The sequence below is a fragment of the Helobdella robusta genome (genome assembly GCF_000326865.2).
Source record: "Helobdella robusta unplaced genomic scaffold HELROscaffold_4, whole genome shotgun sequence".
NCBI lineage: Eukaryota > Metazoa > Annelida > Clitellata > Rhynchobdellida > Glossiphoniidae > Helobdella > Helobdella robusta.
Genome location: NW_008704902.1, coordinates 7,114,294 through 7,129,762, shown reverse-complemented (window position 1 = coordinate 7,129,762; position 15,469 = coordinate 7,114,294). Strand labels below are relative to the sequence as shown.

The 15,469-nt window shown below is 30.0% G+C and overlaps 2 protein-coding genes across 2 annotated transcripts; both read right to left on the bottom strand.

Annotated features, from left to right (window-relative positions):
* Nucleotides 1-4,862: 4,862 nt before the first annotated feature.
* On the bottom strand, nucleotides 4,863-6,455 carry HELRODRAFT_162826 (hypothetical protein; the record flags this gene model as incomplete). Its single annotated transcript, XM_009024919.1, has 2 exons — nucleotides 4,863-6,149; nucleotides 6,375-6,455. 2 exons carry the CDS (start codon nucleotides 6,453-6,455, stop codon nucleotides 4,863-4,865), a joined length of 1,368 nt encoding a protein of 455 aa, XP_009023167.1.
* Nucleotides 6,456-11,468: 5,013 nt separating this feature from the next.
* Nucleotides 11,469-12,780, bottom strand: HELRODRAFT_162825 (hypothetical protein; the record flags this gene model as incomplete). The annotated part of the gene is made up of 2 exons (XM_009024918.1): nucleotides 11,469-11,633; nucleotides 11,965-12,780. The coding sequence occupies 2 exons, from the start codon at nucleotides 12,778-12,780 to the stop codon at nucleotides 11,469-11,471; spliced, it is 981 nt and encodes a 326-aa protein (XP_009023166.1).
* Nucleotides 12,781-15,469: the final 2,689 nt, after the last annotated feature.

Here is a 15,469-nt window from a genome sequence, read left to right as displayed (position 1 = left end):
GTAATTACTATAATTACTAATTACTAACATTTTCTTATAAAACATTACATCCTAAGCCTAACCTAAGGTCTTAATGAATCAGATCCATTAAGTTTTGTATTGTTTTTAAAAATTGAATAATGTTTATTTTATAAATAAAACATTAAGTCTTAAGACCAAAAGGAAGCTTTTAATATTAATAACTATAACTTTAAACCAATATAAGATCTATATAAGATCTAATTTAATATGTATTTATTTAAAAATAAGTAAGAATTAAAATTAAAATATTTAATTATTTAGTTAGTTTTTTATGTTGTAAATTTTGTTCTAGATCAAAATAATTATGAATTCATATAAGAGTTTTATTAAAATTTTCATGTCATTAACAATCAACCTTCTACATAAAAACAGTTTACTTTACATTATTTTTATTTATTTATTTAATTTTATTTATCAATACATAAGATACTGAACATAATTTTAATTTAATATAATGTTAATAATATTTTACATCATCGATACATACTTATATATAGAAAATCTGTGCTATACAGTATATACTATTTAATAAAATATTAGTTCATTTTATCTAATCAGAACACACTTTTACGGTATGACATGTGCAAAGTGCACGCACAAGCTTCATTTCGCCGTATAAATCATATATTGATACAATAATTATTATATAGGCTAACGTACGTCGAAATGAGGATGGCCTAGAGTGAATTAAGAAAAAGATTTAGTATCTTTGATTATGGTGTTGGTCAAAATATTGTGCTTAGGTTGTTTTATTAGTGGATAATGTTGATCGGCAAAGTTATAAACGAAAGTTATTCTGAAAAATTTAAAAAAACAGATTAAATAAACCGGATTTCGATATTCACTATTTGTGGCAAATTGCAATAATGTAATGAATAATAAAATAAATTATCAATTAATATTTATGGTGATATGATAAATATTTATGTTGTTTTATTTTGATATTTTAAAAATCCATTAAAATAAAAACAAAGTTCAAGAATAAATAAAAAAATCATGCAAGTAAATCAATGACAAAGACTGTTAGTAATCGTAAATAATTTGAGAAAGTTATTGGCTAAAAACGTTTAGTTATTGTACTTGAATTTACATTTTCATTAGTAACATATGTAAAATAAAAAATATTGAATTGAGCGTAATGAACTTTATTTTACGTGTGAAAGAGACACCTATATATTGTTCAAATTATTGGGGGGGAGAGCTCAAAAATCTCAAAATTTTAATCTTTATTAAATTTAGTCAAACTGTAATTTAAATTTTTTTTAATTTTTAATCAATTTAAAAGTCAAAAAATTAAACAATATAATGTAAATAGTAAAATTTTATTTTTAAATATCCCGAGAAGTAAATTCTTTGTATAAGTTCTTAATTGAAAGATTGTGGGCGCGTTCATTATAGCAATATAGCAATGTAGTATGGCCAAATGGTTTTATATTAGCTGACTGATTGTTGAACGTAAATAAGTTTTTAAACGCCGATGGACGGAAAACGATCTTTCTGAGCTGCATGTTATCACAGGAATTGTAAGAAATAGTCCAATAATTCGAGAAAGTTCTTCCAGCATTTCATTCAAACCGTGTCCGTTTATATCTTTTAAAACGTTGACAATGTCTGTGACTGAGGTAATAGATAAATTTCGTTGCTTACAAATATCGCGAAACATATCGAAATGTAAATGTAATCTTCTTCTGGATATAATTCAGCAATAAAATTTAAGTGACTTTAAATTAAGTAAATCAAATAAATTAATTTTAAATAAATAAATTCTAAATAAATAAATAATTCGAAATAAATTGTAAGTAAATTTAAAAAAAATAAAATTCAATTGTTGCTGTATGTAAAATTTTTGATTCCAAATCGGCAAGTTTTTTGAAACCATCAGAATTGAGTCCAGCGTCAAGTAAAGAAATAGCGGCATATAAGAATCTCTAAATACAATTTTTTAAATAATTGCGAAGTGTCAAATACATGAACGTTTTCGTTACCATCAGTAAAACGCTTCGGACGTTTCGCTGCCGTGGCAAACTTGGATCTTCAATATTTAATATTTTTGCATCGTTAGTGGTATTTAACCAAAAAGACGAAAAGATTTCATCGAATTGGTTCTGTTGAAAAATAGCATTAGACTTTCTACGAGTTTGCGTACTTTTGACATTGACAGTGCTGGACACTGCAAAGCTTTCGTATTAGTTTCCAATTTATCGTATATGAAAACCAAACAGCAAAATACAAAATAATTATGAAATGATGTCATTTTTGTGAGAAAACTAGCATATTTGGCGCCATATTCATTTCTGAGAAAACTTTGATTTTTAAAAAAGTTTAGCGAAGATGTCCACTTGTTTAAAGCGCTTTTACATATAAGCATAGTCCAACTTGTTGGACATAATAAGCACAATGATGTAATTGTAGCATTACTTTGTTGAAAAAGGGAAAACAAGCTAAACTTATAGGAGATACTTTGATAAATGTTACAAGTTCTTTTACAAAATGGATTGCATCTCTGTCACATGTTTCGTCTAAAAGTATGGCAAAATACTTTTTCAAATAAATATCACTTATAACAGATATGAGAACGCTGTGCGACATAATTTCCAACGATTCCTTTTGAATATCTTTTGAAGTCCATTGATATAATGATTTTTCAAAACATTGCTGTAATTCAGGACTATATTCTGCACGCAGTCGTAAAAGACAGTGAAAATTTGAATCATCATCGTCATGAGAGTGTATTGCGGTATTTTAAACAGAAAAAGACTTTTTTAAATACTTAGTTTTAACTATTGAGTGGGCTCAAAATAGGCTTGAGCTCGAAGGGTTAAATATTTTGGAAGCTCGAGCCCGAAAGCCCGTACAAGTCGCCGCCAGTGCCTATATTCTTGGATAATCTATATTAAAACAATTTAAATATTACGATAAGTCATAACGGTTAATATAATTTTTTTTTACCAGCTAAAATTTAAATTTTTTTTTCAAAATTTTCAAATCAAATTAAAAAAATGTTTGTTATAGCTACTGTTCAATTAATTCTTGTGAGTTACATAATGAGACAATCAGTCAGTCAGTCAGTCAGTCAGTCAGTCAGTCAGTCAGTCAGTCAGTCAGTCAGTCAGTCAGTCAGTCAGTCAGTCAGTCAGTCAGTCAGTCAGTCAGTCAGTCAGTCAGTCAGTCAGTCAGTCAGTCAATCAATCAATTTTTAAAGCGCTATTTTCGCGATGTTCAACAGCGCTTCTCAAAGAATTTTGCAAACAGATGGGTCTTGAGATCCGCTCTGAACTTCGTAAGTGATGGAGAAGTAGTCAGAAAAGAAGGTAGACAAGGCCAGAAAAAGCAAATGCAGATATAGCAAAAAAATATTTAACTCGAGTTAAGAAGTGAGAACATGATGTTGATCGTAAACCGGGGCGTTAAGGTCCAATTAATATATCTGATAGGTACTTAGGAAATAATTTAGATTGAGGTTTATACACAAATATGCAAATTTTAAAAATCATTCTATATTTGAAAGGTAGAAAGTGCAAGAGAACAAGATATGGAGTTATTTAAAAAAGAAAAGTGCATGAGCGACTAGACGAGCAGCAGAGTTAAAAACTTTACTGAAAGAATAGAATGTAAAATCAGGAAGACCATAGTAGAGCGAGTTATAATAATCAATCCTAGATAAAACTAACGAAGTAACAAAAAGGAGAAGAATAGGATCGTCAAGAAAAGGCAAAAGTTTTTTATTCTATGTAGATGAAAGAAAGAACTTTTAGCAACGCCATTAATTTGAGAAGAAAAAGACATGCTAGAATCAAAGATAAAAACCACGAATTTTGTGAGAAACATCAAAAGTTTTAGAATTAGGTAAGATAATATGAAGAATAGTAATAGAGTGTTTATTAAAACAAATTAATTCAAATTTAAAAGGATTAAGTATATGATACACAGAGACAAACCAAGCGATGTTTTGACCGAAAAAGTACAATTAAACCTTTTGAGTTATCGCTTGTTGTGACGAATATTTTCAATAATTTCATTAGAAGTATCAAATAAATATATTTTAATAGATGACGCCGTTTGTAACTTATTTTTATACACGATATAAATTTTCTCCTTTAGTTTTAATATTTTTCTGCTCTGGCTCTAACATTGTAATTTTAAAAACATTAATCGTTGTATCTTATTCTATTTCATTTCCAAAGTATTTTTTTGATATTTCAATCAAGCTTAGATGACATGTCACATGATCGAACTCACTGTTTTTAAATTTTATGATTTGCTTTTTCTGTCGAAATTTTCGAAACTCTTTAAATGTTTACTTTTATGACTTCTTATTTAATTAGATCATCATCGTTCATTTCTATAATTTTCTTGCCAGTCTACAACTCGGTTACCCTGAAAATTTAGTCTAGCTATCATTTATTTACTTTGGATCGTCTTCATGAATATTTTTAATCAAAAATATATTTCTGACTTTAAACAGGTTAAAAATTGTGAAAAGTTAAATTTCACGAAAATGGATAAAATTCAACATCATATCAGGCGTGTCGTATTAAATTTATTGATCGAAATATTTCTGAATAATTAATATAATGCAAAAAGTTTTCTAACGTTTTACAAATTTAAAATCCAACCAATAAACATTTCAACAAATATAACATTTTAATATCATGTTTTATATTTTAATAAATTTCCAATTTGTTGAACCAAAAATTGCACCTGATTTCTAAAAAGGCAATAAAAAAGCTATAGTTTTTCATTACAATGTACATGTACGCAAAATTACGGTTGAATAAAATACTTTAATAAATACTGTTGCACAACAAATAATTACAGGAACGGACAAAAATAAATACTGATCAACAAAATGATTCAGTAGCTATTGAATCAAACAATGTCTTTTTCTCGTTATAGTTTTTAAGTTTTGAAATTTCATCTTTTAAAAGTCTGTTTTCTTGACAAACATTCAAATAATTTGCTTGTAGTTTTTTCTGATAATCAATCACCCTGTTTTTTTCATTAAGCCAAGAATTATGCTGCAACTGGTTGAGTTTTTTTAATTCTTCCATCTGAGAGATTACTTCCTGCAGAGTAGAAGCAGAATCATCGGTCTGTGCCGTTTGGTCCGAGTTTTCATGTTCATCATAATTTCTTTTGTTGTTGCCGCCGCCGTATTCATAACTTTCCTTTTTCAAGCCAAATTTATTTTTCTTTTTGATGAAGCTTGGAATTGGAGAAATAATTGAATTGTCAACAGAAAATATAGTTTCATAGACATTTTCGTTACAACTAGTGTACGAGTGAGACTTCAAAGATACAATTGCATCAAGTTTTTTTGATGTTTGTATGTGAGTTTCCTCAAGATGATGTTTCAGTTGATGAACAGTGTTATTAGCTTCTTCTTTTTCAATTTTTAACAACTGTACGTCATTTTGTAATTGAAACAACTTTTCGTTTAGATCGTTATTTTCATTTTTTAATTGGAGAATTTGAACAAGAAGGGATTGTTCAAGTTTGAATGATTTTTGTTGATGTATTTTTAGTTTTTCAAGCCATTGTTCTTCGATTTCCGAAATTTGTTTTTTCAATTCTTTCTCCTTTTGTTCGTGTAAAGTGCAAATAGTTTTTTCGTTTGATTCAATTTTTTCGCGAAGTTTATTTAATTCATTTTCTTTATCGTCGATGATCTTTTTGAGATTGGAATTACAAAATTTGTTACATTGTGACTTAGGTTGTTCGGCAGTAGTGGGTACACAGTGAAAGTTTTTATCTTGCAAGTTGTTGTCTTGATTGTATACCGACAGGCGGTTGCTTATTTTAACAAGGGAATCTTCGATGAGTTTTTTATAGCCGATGCTTGCCGCCGTGCTGCTCCTTGGTCTCGGTCTAATCTTCCTAGTTGAATGAGCATTTGCATCCGTTTCTGTTTCGTATTTTTCGTTGAAATAATTTGAACCATTAGATGAAGCCGAAGATGATGAGGTTATGGCACTGGATGAACTTATATTTTGCGAGTTGTACCCCTCATCTCGTGTTGCTTTATTGTTTATACAAGTATTAGAGTTGGCTTTAAAATGGCAGTTTATTATAGAACTGTTTAATGTTGGTCTACAAGCTTTTGGCTTGATCACTCCGTTACTCACTTCCTGAAAATAACGATAAATTTCGTGATTATATTATAATATGCATTTGTTTAATTATTAAAAATTTAGTACAATGTATGTATGTATATAGTGGGTACACAGTGAAAGTTATATGTATATATATATATATATGTGTGTATATATATATATATATATATATATATATACAATGAAATAATAAAAAGATGAGTTTTGAGCTATATCTTTCTGTTATTATTTGTCCGCTACCTGTGTTATAGTGAACGGACTCATACCAAACTCTGGCGAATGATACATAATTTTCAAAGACACTAACACGTTTAGACGCATAGCCAGTGGGGGCTAGGTGGTTCCAGTCTCTCACACATTTTATACATTATATACAAAACACATTCCATATCAATTAAACCAAAATTCTATGTTGTACAAGAAACACCGATAAACACAACCTTCTTTCAGCAGTTTCGTGATAAAGACTATCGTTTAAAAAACCTTTGGTAACTAATGTTCTGTTGATTTGCTACAGTCATATTGTTAGTTATTAGAACTGAAAAATTTTACAAAAATAACTCATAGACCTATTTGATATCTAACATTTTGATGTAAGTTTGAATATAATATTTCATAAATTTAAATTATTGTCGTTATAAATATGGTTTTAAAATTGAAGTTAAATATTTTCAGGACATGAAAATTTTTTTCTTTGATTAACTGGAAAATAATCTACTGCGTTATTTTTCGTAAAAAATCAAGTTGTCAAGTTCTGATGAGTCTAAAGTTTAAATAACCATAAGTTAGGAAAATGGTCTTTATAGATTCAAAATGAAGAAACTACTCCATGAATAATGAAAAGCTACTATTGAAACATTGACCGATTGCAATGCCATCATCTTTCAAACATTCAAACATTTATATTTATTATCATGGTGCTGGCAGTTTCAGTGTCATCGAGAAAAAAACTTTAACATTAAAGAGAATTAAGAAGTTTACAAAAATCAGTTTGAATACAGTACATTCCAATGTTTTAAATTTTTTTTCCCATTTACAAATATCCAAGTGAACAATAATAAAATTTTATTTTAATTGAGCTAAAAATCATAGTTCAAATATAGATGTTAATTGATTAAATTTTTGTAATTTGCTTGATGTTATGAAACAAATTTTTTAGGAAGCTTATTTATTTTTATCAAATTTTCATTACCTATTAGTGAAAAAAACGTTGGACAGCTTTTCCCTCCCAAACTAAGTCAGTAGCCTAAATTTAGTGGTGTTGAGACAGTCTTAGAATTTACAAATTTTGATGACCATGAGGTGTCATCCACAAGATCTCGTCACCTTAGATAAAAGAAAGAAAAAAGCCTATAATAAAAAAAGGCTCTAAACAAAATCTTTTGGCCACATTATTATGGACTTAAACTAAATCTTGGCAATAGAAAAAATGTGTGATCAAGATCAAGGACTCTGTATCACCACTAATGAAAAAAGTTTAAAATATTAAAAGGGTGTTTAAGGCGATCTCAGGATCTACAGCCTTAACTACTTAACTCGAGTTACATCGCTGGTAAGTCTCGTAGGCACAAAACGCATTTTCACAGATTTGGTTTCATCTGCCAGCGGTTAGTCAGAGGGTCTGTAATAATATGTTGGAAAAATCGTAGCATAGAGATTTTGCTGAAAATCTTCCATTTTTTTATTTGTTTTTGATAAAGGTATATATTGTTTGATAAAATCTACCAAATTTTGCTTGATGAATTATACCGATATTTTGCTGAAATGCATAAATTATGTTCTTCCTCTAACATATTAGAGACCGACCGAAATTCGGTTTCGGTTTCGGTTTCGGCGCCGAAACTGCCAATTTTTCTAGTTTCGGCCGTGATTCGGTTTCGGCCGAATGTTATATTTCAGTTTCGGCCGTTTTTCGGTTTCGGCCGAAACTAAATCATATTTGCCGAAAAAAACCGAAAATATTTTTTTTTCAAAAATACTTGAGTAAATTACATGAAAGTGATAAATGTCTTCTAAGGAAAACTGAACTACAAGTGGATTATTGCTGAAAATGTTTGATATTCTTAAATAACTATATAAAACTACATCATTTATCATCACACTCATATATATATAAGTGCATATAAATGTATATATAATCCTTATTGTATTGGGTGGTCTATATATATATGTATATATATATATATATGGCTCTAAAATTTACAAAGTTTATCTTTATTGAAATTTGACCATGCCTGATAAACACATCAACATAATTTATGCAGAGATGGACTTAAGCTCAACTCAATTTTTCATGGTTCAGCGCTATTTATATACACACACACACAAGATATAATTTATAAATTCTCACCATATATATATATTTATTTATTTATATATATTATATATATATATATATACGCACAAGTATAATAAGAATAACATTTCATTGTCTATAAAAAAAATTTTAAACTTCTTTGTTAAATTAATTCTGAAATCGAGTAAACAATAATTTGAATAATTAAACAAAAGTCGTTGAAATGTCGTTAAATCCAATATGGAAGTATTTTACAAAGATCCAGTCTGACAAAAGCAAAGCACGTTGCAATGAATGTGACAAGTTATACTCTTTAGGAAGTACACTGCCGAAGAACCAGACTGTTTGTGGTTTGAAAAATCATCTTGAAAAGTATCACAAAGGTCTGTTTTCAAAGTTTCTTTTAAATATTGAAGAAAAAAATAGTTTTTTGAGGGAAGCCAAAAAACCGAAATTAGATGAATCTCATTCAAAACATTCAGATGTTTCAATTCAACCAACAATTTCGGAAAAAGTTATATAAATGATGTTCTATTAAAATTTTCAATATTCGGTTTCGGTTTCGGCCGAAAATATTTTTTTAGTTTCGGTTTTTTTCGGTTTCGGCCGAAACCTATTTTTTAGATTCGGCCTTATTTCGGTTTCGGCCGAAACTGAAATTTCAATTTCGGCTTTGTTTCGGTTTCGGCCGAAAGAAAAAAAACAGTTTCGGTCGGTCTCTATAACATATACCCATTTATATATAAGGTGAAAAACAACTCAAAACATGGCACTTAATAAACTTAATATAGATGAAATTAAATTACAAACATAACAAAATCCATGCTCAACAACCACATAAATGTTCTAATGATATTTAGAAAATTATTTATCTGTCGGCAAATTCACTTTGCACACAGAGAGAATTGTAAAACTTTGAAATATCCTTATGTAAGCTCTGATGATGAGTAAAATCGAAATAGAACCTATACGCTTCATCATGAACACCAGTGATTTTTTTATTAATTTTAATAAATTGGTAATTATTATAAAATTACTGTTAGAAATAATGAAAAACTCAACCGTAAATTTTCAAAAGCAGAAAATTCGGTAGATTTTATATAAACGCAAACAGAGTTTGTGTAAGATAAACTCATGTATATAGATATATGTTCTGGATATATATCGAGTCCTTGTATATATATATATACATATGTATATATATACATATATATATATACATATATATAAATATACATATAAGATATACATTCAATATGTATGCATGTAGTGATTCTGTTTTCAATCAATTGCACAAGTTAAAGAACGATCTCACTAAAGTATGATCTTATAGAATAGAATATCTCACCAAAATAAGTATGAGCTGTCTCTAAAAACATTTTAAGTTGCGAGTCTTTTACAAAGTGTGTACGTTTTAATTCTCATGTGAATTAATAAATACAGGCAGATTGTATTTACTGGGTATTTGAAGCCACTAACCAACATTTTAAACACAAACTAGTTTAGTGTAAACATTTCTAATCATTTGATTACAAAGAAAAATTTTAATTGTTTTAAATTAATCAACTTAAGTAAAATTCAACTTGAACTTTTTTTTCTCGTGCATCTCGCAAATTAGGCCTACAATCTACTTTCCAAACATGTGCTCCTCATTAAAATGCACAGCACACTTGTTTCATTCGAAAACATTGAAACTCTTGCCAACTTTTGATGTTTCTAACACATGTTCTATGATCATTTAAGATTCAAAACTAGTTTCTGCAATATTATAATCTTGCAATCAAGTTTCACGTGTGGCCTGCAGTAGAAAATATTTTGAATATAAATTAGTGTTTCGTTTTTTAATAACAATGATCAAATGCCCTTTATCTGAGTTTTTGGGAAAACTCAGCAAATTTTTTATTTCACAAATTTTGCACCGCTATTATTGCTCTTCAGTTTGTCTTTGAAACATATCTTATGAAAGTTCGGTCCCATAACTGTTGCAACTAGGCGTACATATCACTTTTTACACAAGAATTCCATGTCTAATTATTTCTTGATCTTCATGTAATTGTCGTGAGTAAATCAAGTTTTTGTTAATAATTTAAAACTATCCAACCAAACTAAGATGCACTTTGAAACACCGACAGATAAATGTTGGTACGTGAGCATGGAGTTGGAGCATGCTTGATAAGCACATGCACCCTTCATTTGTGAACTCCACTTCAAGTGCTTCCACATGACTCTCGTGAACTCATCACGTACAGAAATGTGCATTGGTTTGAATGAGAAAGTTTTAACACGCTCTTATGCATGGTAGCAGGCATTTGCACGCACTCCTGTTGAACGAGTTTGACGCAGGTTTCTACATCTAAATATTTATTAATTGTATAATTAACCACCACGAAGTATTAATTAATTTTAATTTAATTATATTAACATATTCTTCCATACTGCTGAATAACTATTTAAATACCAATGCTTCTATTCTAACTTAATTTCGGAGCTAAAAACAAAGTTGCAAAAATGTAATCTATCACCAATCACACCAAACTCCTAATCTATCTAACACTCTGCGAAAGAAATAAAAAGATAATCAACAACTGTACTTGAACTATATATATTATATACATTCATGTATATATATAATTATATATTATATATATATATATATATATATATATATATGTGTGTGTGTGTGTGTGTGTGTGTGTGTCTGTGTGTGTGTTTATGAATCTCTATAAATCTCTACCAATAAGTTTTATTATACAAATATATATGTATGTGTGTATGTATTTGTAAAAAATATAAAAATTTAAATATAAGTTAATTAATAAATAATACAGTTGAGATAGAATATAATAATAATTGTACATGTATCTATGTGTGTATATATATATATATATATAAGTATATAAATATATATAAAGGCATAATTTTAAAACTTTTATTTGATGTAGAGATTTTCCTGCTACTCGTACATGCATGCAAGGATTGCAACAGTTTGTGGAAATATTTTTTTTAGCTACTGCGGCATTCAGCACCCCAAATATTAATTAGATGGTGTGAAGATAGATCTCAGCAGTCAACACCGACCATAACTCTGATTTTTTGTGTGTAAAAAGATATTGCGGCAAGTTTAATGATTTGTTGTTTTTTTGTTGTTCCCAAAATTTGAGGCGGTCTGTTGTTCTGCCATCGCCACCAGTGGTTTTAGTTCGCTATATTTAAATATTTTTCGTTCGTTTATATTTTTTTTGAGTTGATATTAATTCAAAATGAAGATTTCTACTGATGCTGACGTTACGATTTCAAAAAATTGCCATTTCAAAATTTCGCCATTTTAAAATGCTGACATTTCAAAATGTTGCCAATTAAAAACTTCGAAAATATCTTTCGGTCCAGAGCATCGTAACATGAATTTACACAGACAAATAAATGACGTTGAATTTTAAAGTTATTTACAACAAGACAAAAAAAGTGCGATAAAATTAATCTAAAAAAAATTGAAAAAGCAGGCAAGTGACTAACAGCGGAAAGTCTGCCACTGACCGGTAGCAACTTTGGAGGAGATCCAGAGCGCCAGCTATCCTGAACAACCGTTTGTTGATGTAGTTGTTGTTGTTGAAATTGCTGTGGTTGTTGTTGGCTCCTGTTGAGAAACTCCATGATGTCGTTGCTGTAGCACTTCCTCATCCGACTGCTTTGCGGTTTGTTTGAAAAGGAAGAATGATGTTTCAATGTTGGCTTGTTGTTTTTGTTGGTGGTTACGTTATTAAATATGTCTGTATTGTCGTTGTTGATGTTGTTGTTGCATGTTGCGTGGTTCATTTTATTGTCATTATTGTTACAACTGTTTCTGATGTTGATATTATTAGTGTAATTTGGGTTAATGCTATTGATGTTGTTTGAGTCGTGTAACGATGGATTGCAGTAATTTCCATTGTGGTCCATGCTGTTGATCTTGTCGTTGATGTTGTTGTTGTTGATGTTGTTATGACGTGTTGCATGCATGGATATAACAATTTTATCCCCAGAAACTTTCACAAATTTATTTTCATTGTTTTCAACGAGAGGCCTCTTCGCGTTTGTGTTGCTGTTGTTGTTGTAACTACTGCTGTGAGCGTGGCAGTAATTATTTTGAAGGATTTCAGTGAATTCAGTCTTATTTGTCGATGATTTAATTTCGTTCCTTGATGTCGATTCAACCAGAGATGTCGACATGAGGCTGGAGTGTTGCTTGCTACTTGATTTATCTTTTGATGAGAAAATGCTGTTAAAAATATTTTTAGACATGGCGAAGTTTGATTTTTTGTTCTGGTGTGTTTTTTCCATTCTTCCTTGATTGCTTTGCTGTTCGACGTACATCAAGATGTTAGTGAATGATTCCAATATTCAATGTGGCTGCTGGCCCTGCGATCTGAAATGTATTTCATACAACGTTTTGAAATGAAAACAATTAAAAAAATCGTTAACAATTTGCTTGAAATGTTAATAGGTTATCGCCACTTTATTTGTAAATTATTTTTAATCTTTGAAATAAAAGTATAAAAATTATGAATGAAATGTGCAATGAAGTTTGAATGAGCGTTTAACGACGTTCAGCCTGAATTGTTCGTATGTGTGTAAAAATGCAGTTGGCCTCTAGAATAATCATCACCACAAGAGATACTTACTTGAACAACAACCACAACATACACACACGCTCACAAAAACAATGGCACGCACTCGAACGTACAATCACATGCATATAAACAATCACATTCACATTAAATATTAAATGCACTAACTTGTCACATACTCATACAACTAACTTGTCACACTGTCACACGTGCATGCACAATCATACACACACACATTCAAACTTACAATGAAACTACAGCAAGGATTTTTTTAAATTGCGGAAGATCACTTTTCTACTAAATAAGTTCTATGGTATGCATGCACAAACAATAAAATGAAATGGATGATTAATAACATAATAATAATAATAATATTATTAATAATATTAATAATAATAATAATAACATATTAATACCAATTCAACAACAATATGATAATATTAAGTAACATAATAAATCTGTATAAGCCAACGAAGCACCAACCTGACCAGTCTCAAATATTAAAAATATATATATTAAAATTTATTTTCTGAAAACACATTTACAGGCGAGTGAAGACGGAATGAACTGCAAAGGCAAACAACGAACGAACAAGCGACATCTACTCAGAACATTCAATCCAATTCAGCGGTTTCATCGCTCCTATTTCATTTATACGAATAATCTTCACGTCAGTGCTCCCCACCAACTGCCAATCAACCAACGCACGCTATACGATGGCATGTACAATATATACATATGTATAAATATATATAATGGATATATATACATATACAGATATATATATATATATATATATATATATACAAATTACTACTTGTTACAAATGAATATGTTATATATATAAATTACTACTTGTTACAAATGAATATGTTGTACACATCGGTGTTTGAATGCAAAACGCACGCATAACCATGTTCACAGGCACACATGCACACACGCACACAAATTTATACATCCATTAATTGAGAATATTATTTACTTTTTGCTAGCAAGAACCAATTCCGATTTTTTTAATTTTTGTTTCAATAATTTGTTGCCGTTGTAATTATTATGATCAGCTGTTTGTCACGATCTGGTGGTCATGTGTACAATAGCCATTAACCATCTGCCACTTCAGTTGTAGTTGTTGCAGTAGTTGTTGCTGTTGGTTGGAAGGTAGCAAGCAAGAGATGAAATGATAAGCTGATAGATCTCCACGCATACAAGCAAGCACAATTATGTCTGTCATAATCTCATAAACACAACACAAGTATACGTACATGGTAGTAAGTGTTGTTATTGATGCGAGTTGTTGTTTTTCATCTCAGCTACGTTACAACAATTAGATTTACTACCAAGAAGTTATATTGAACCCGAAAAAAAACAGTAATAACAACATTATTATTATAAAAGACAAAATTATTATTACAATTATTTTGGTGCCAATCATTGTACTTGGGCAAAACAATATATTACCTATGCTCACTACACAACAACAAACCATCAAACAAACGTCATCCAGTTGTGACTTCCTTTCAACACTGACCAGACGCAACACATCCACACTCGCCTGCGAACGACAACAAATCTTTCAAACGAATCGTCAACAGCCACCTGCACTGGAGAGCTGCCTGCTGGTACTGCAACTGATGATGGGAGAACACGCCCCACCCCAGCAGACATGTTCATGCAAACTCTGACCAGACTGCTATTCTGCGGGCTGACACACTTGAAGTTGCGGAAGTGACAGTGTGCCACAAAACAAACATCGCTCAATCAAGACATCTATTTTTAATGAATAATAGAAAAATGATAAACAACAATACAGAAAAATCATTGAACAATTTCTTTTATACAAGTTATAGCATCTAGACTATTGAAATATCGCCATTTGGCTTTTTCAATGAATAACAGTGGAATGCAGCGAGCTGGATAGAACTATCCATAACTCTGTTTTATGATTGTTTCTTTCATTGAAAGAATCTTGATAAGAGCAGTTTACATACATGCGAATGTACACCAACAACAACGACTTCATTGGGACGAAACGAATGAACGTGTTTGTTATGTCTGACTTGCATTTCAAATGGAATGATAATAATTTAATGGTTGTGTTGTTCGCCAGACCTTCGGGATCAAATGTTTCCAAGTTGTTCGGTTGTTGATTGCGTGTTACGTCTGCATACGTAACAGAGCAAACGATTTAAAGTGTTAGCAATGTTCCTGATGTTGATTTGTGAAGATGGATAAATGAAACAAATTATTGAAAATCTTCTGAGGTTTTGGATAATTATATTTTTTTCAAAAATAAAGGAGTTGAATAATTTTTTCAACTGCAATCACAGAAGTATTAGTTTCACTTTTGAATTGAAATATATCAAATATTATTTACTTACAAGTTGTTGACGATGTTTCATTAACGAATGAAACATTTAGAAGATCTGGAATGATCG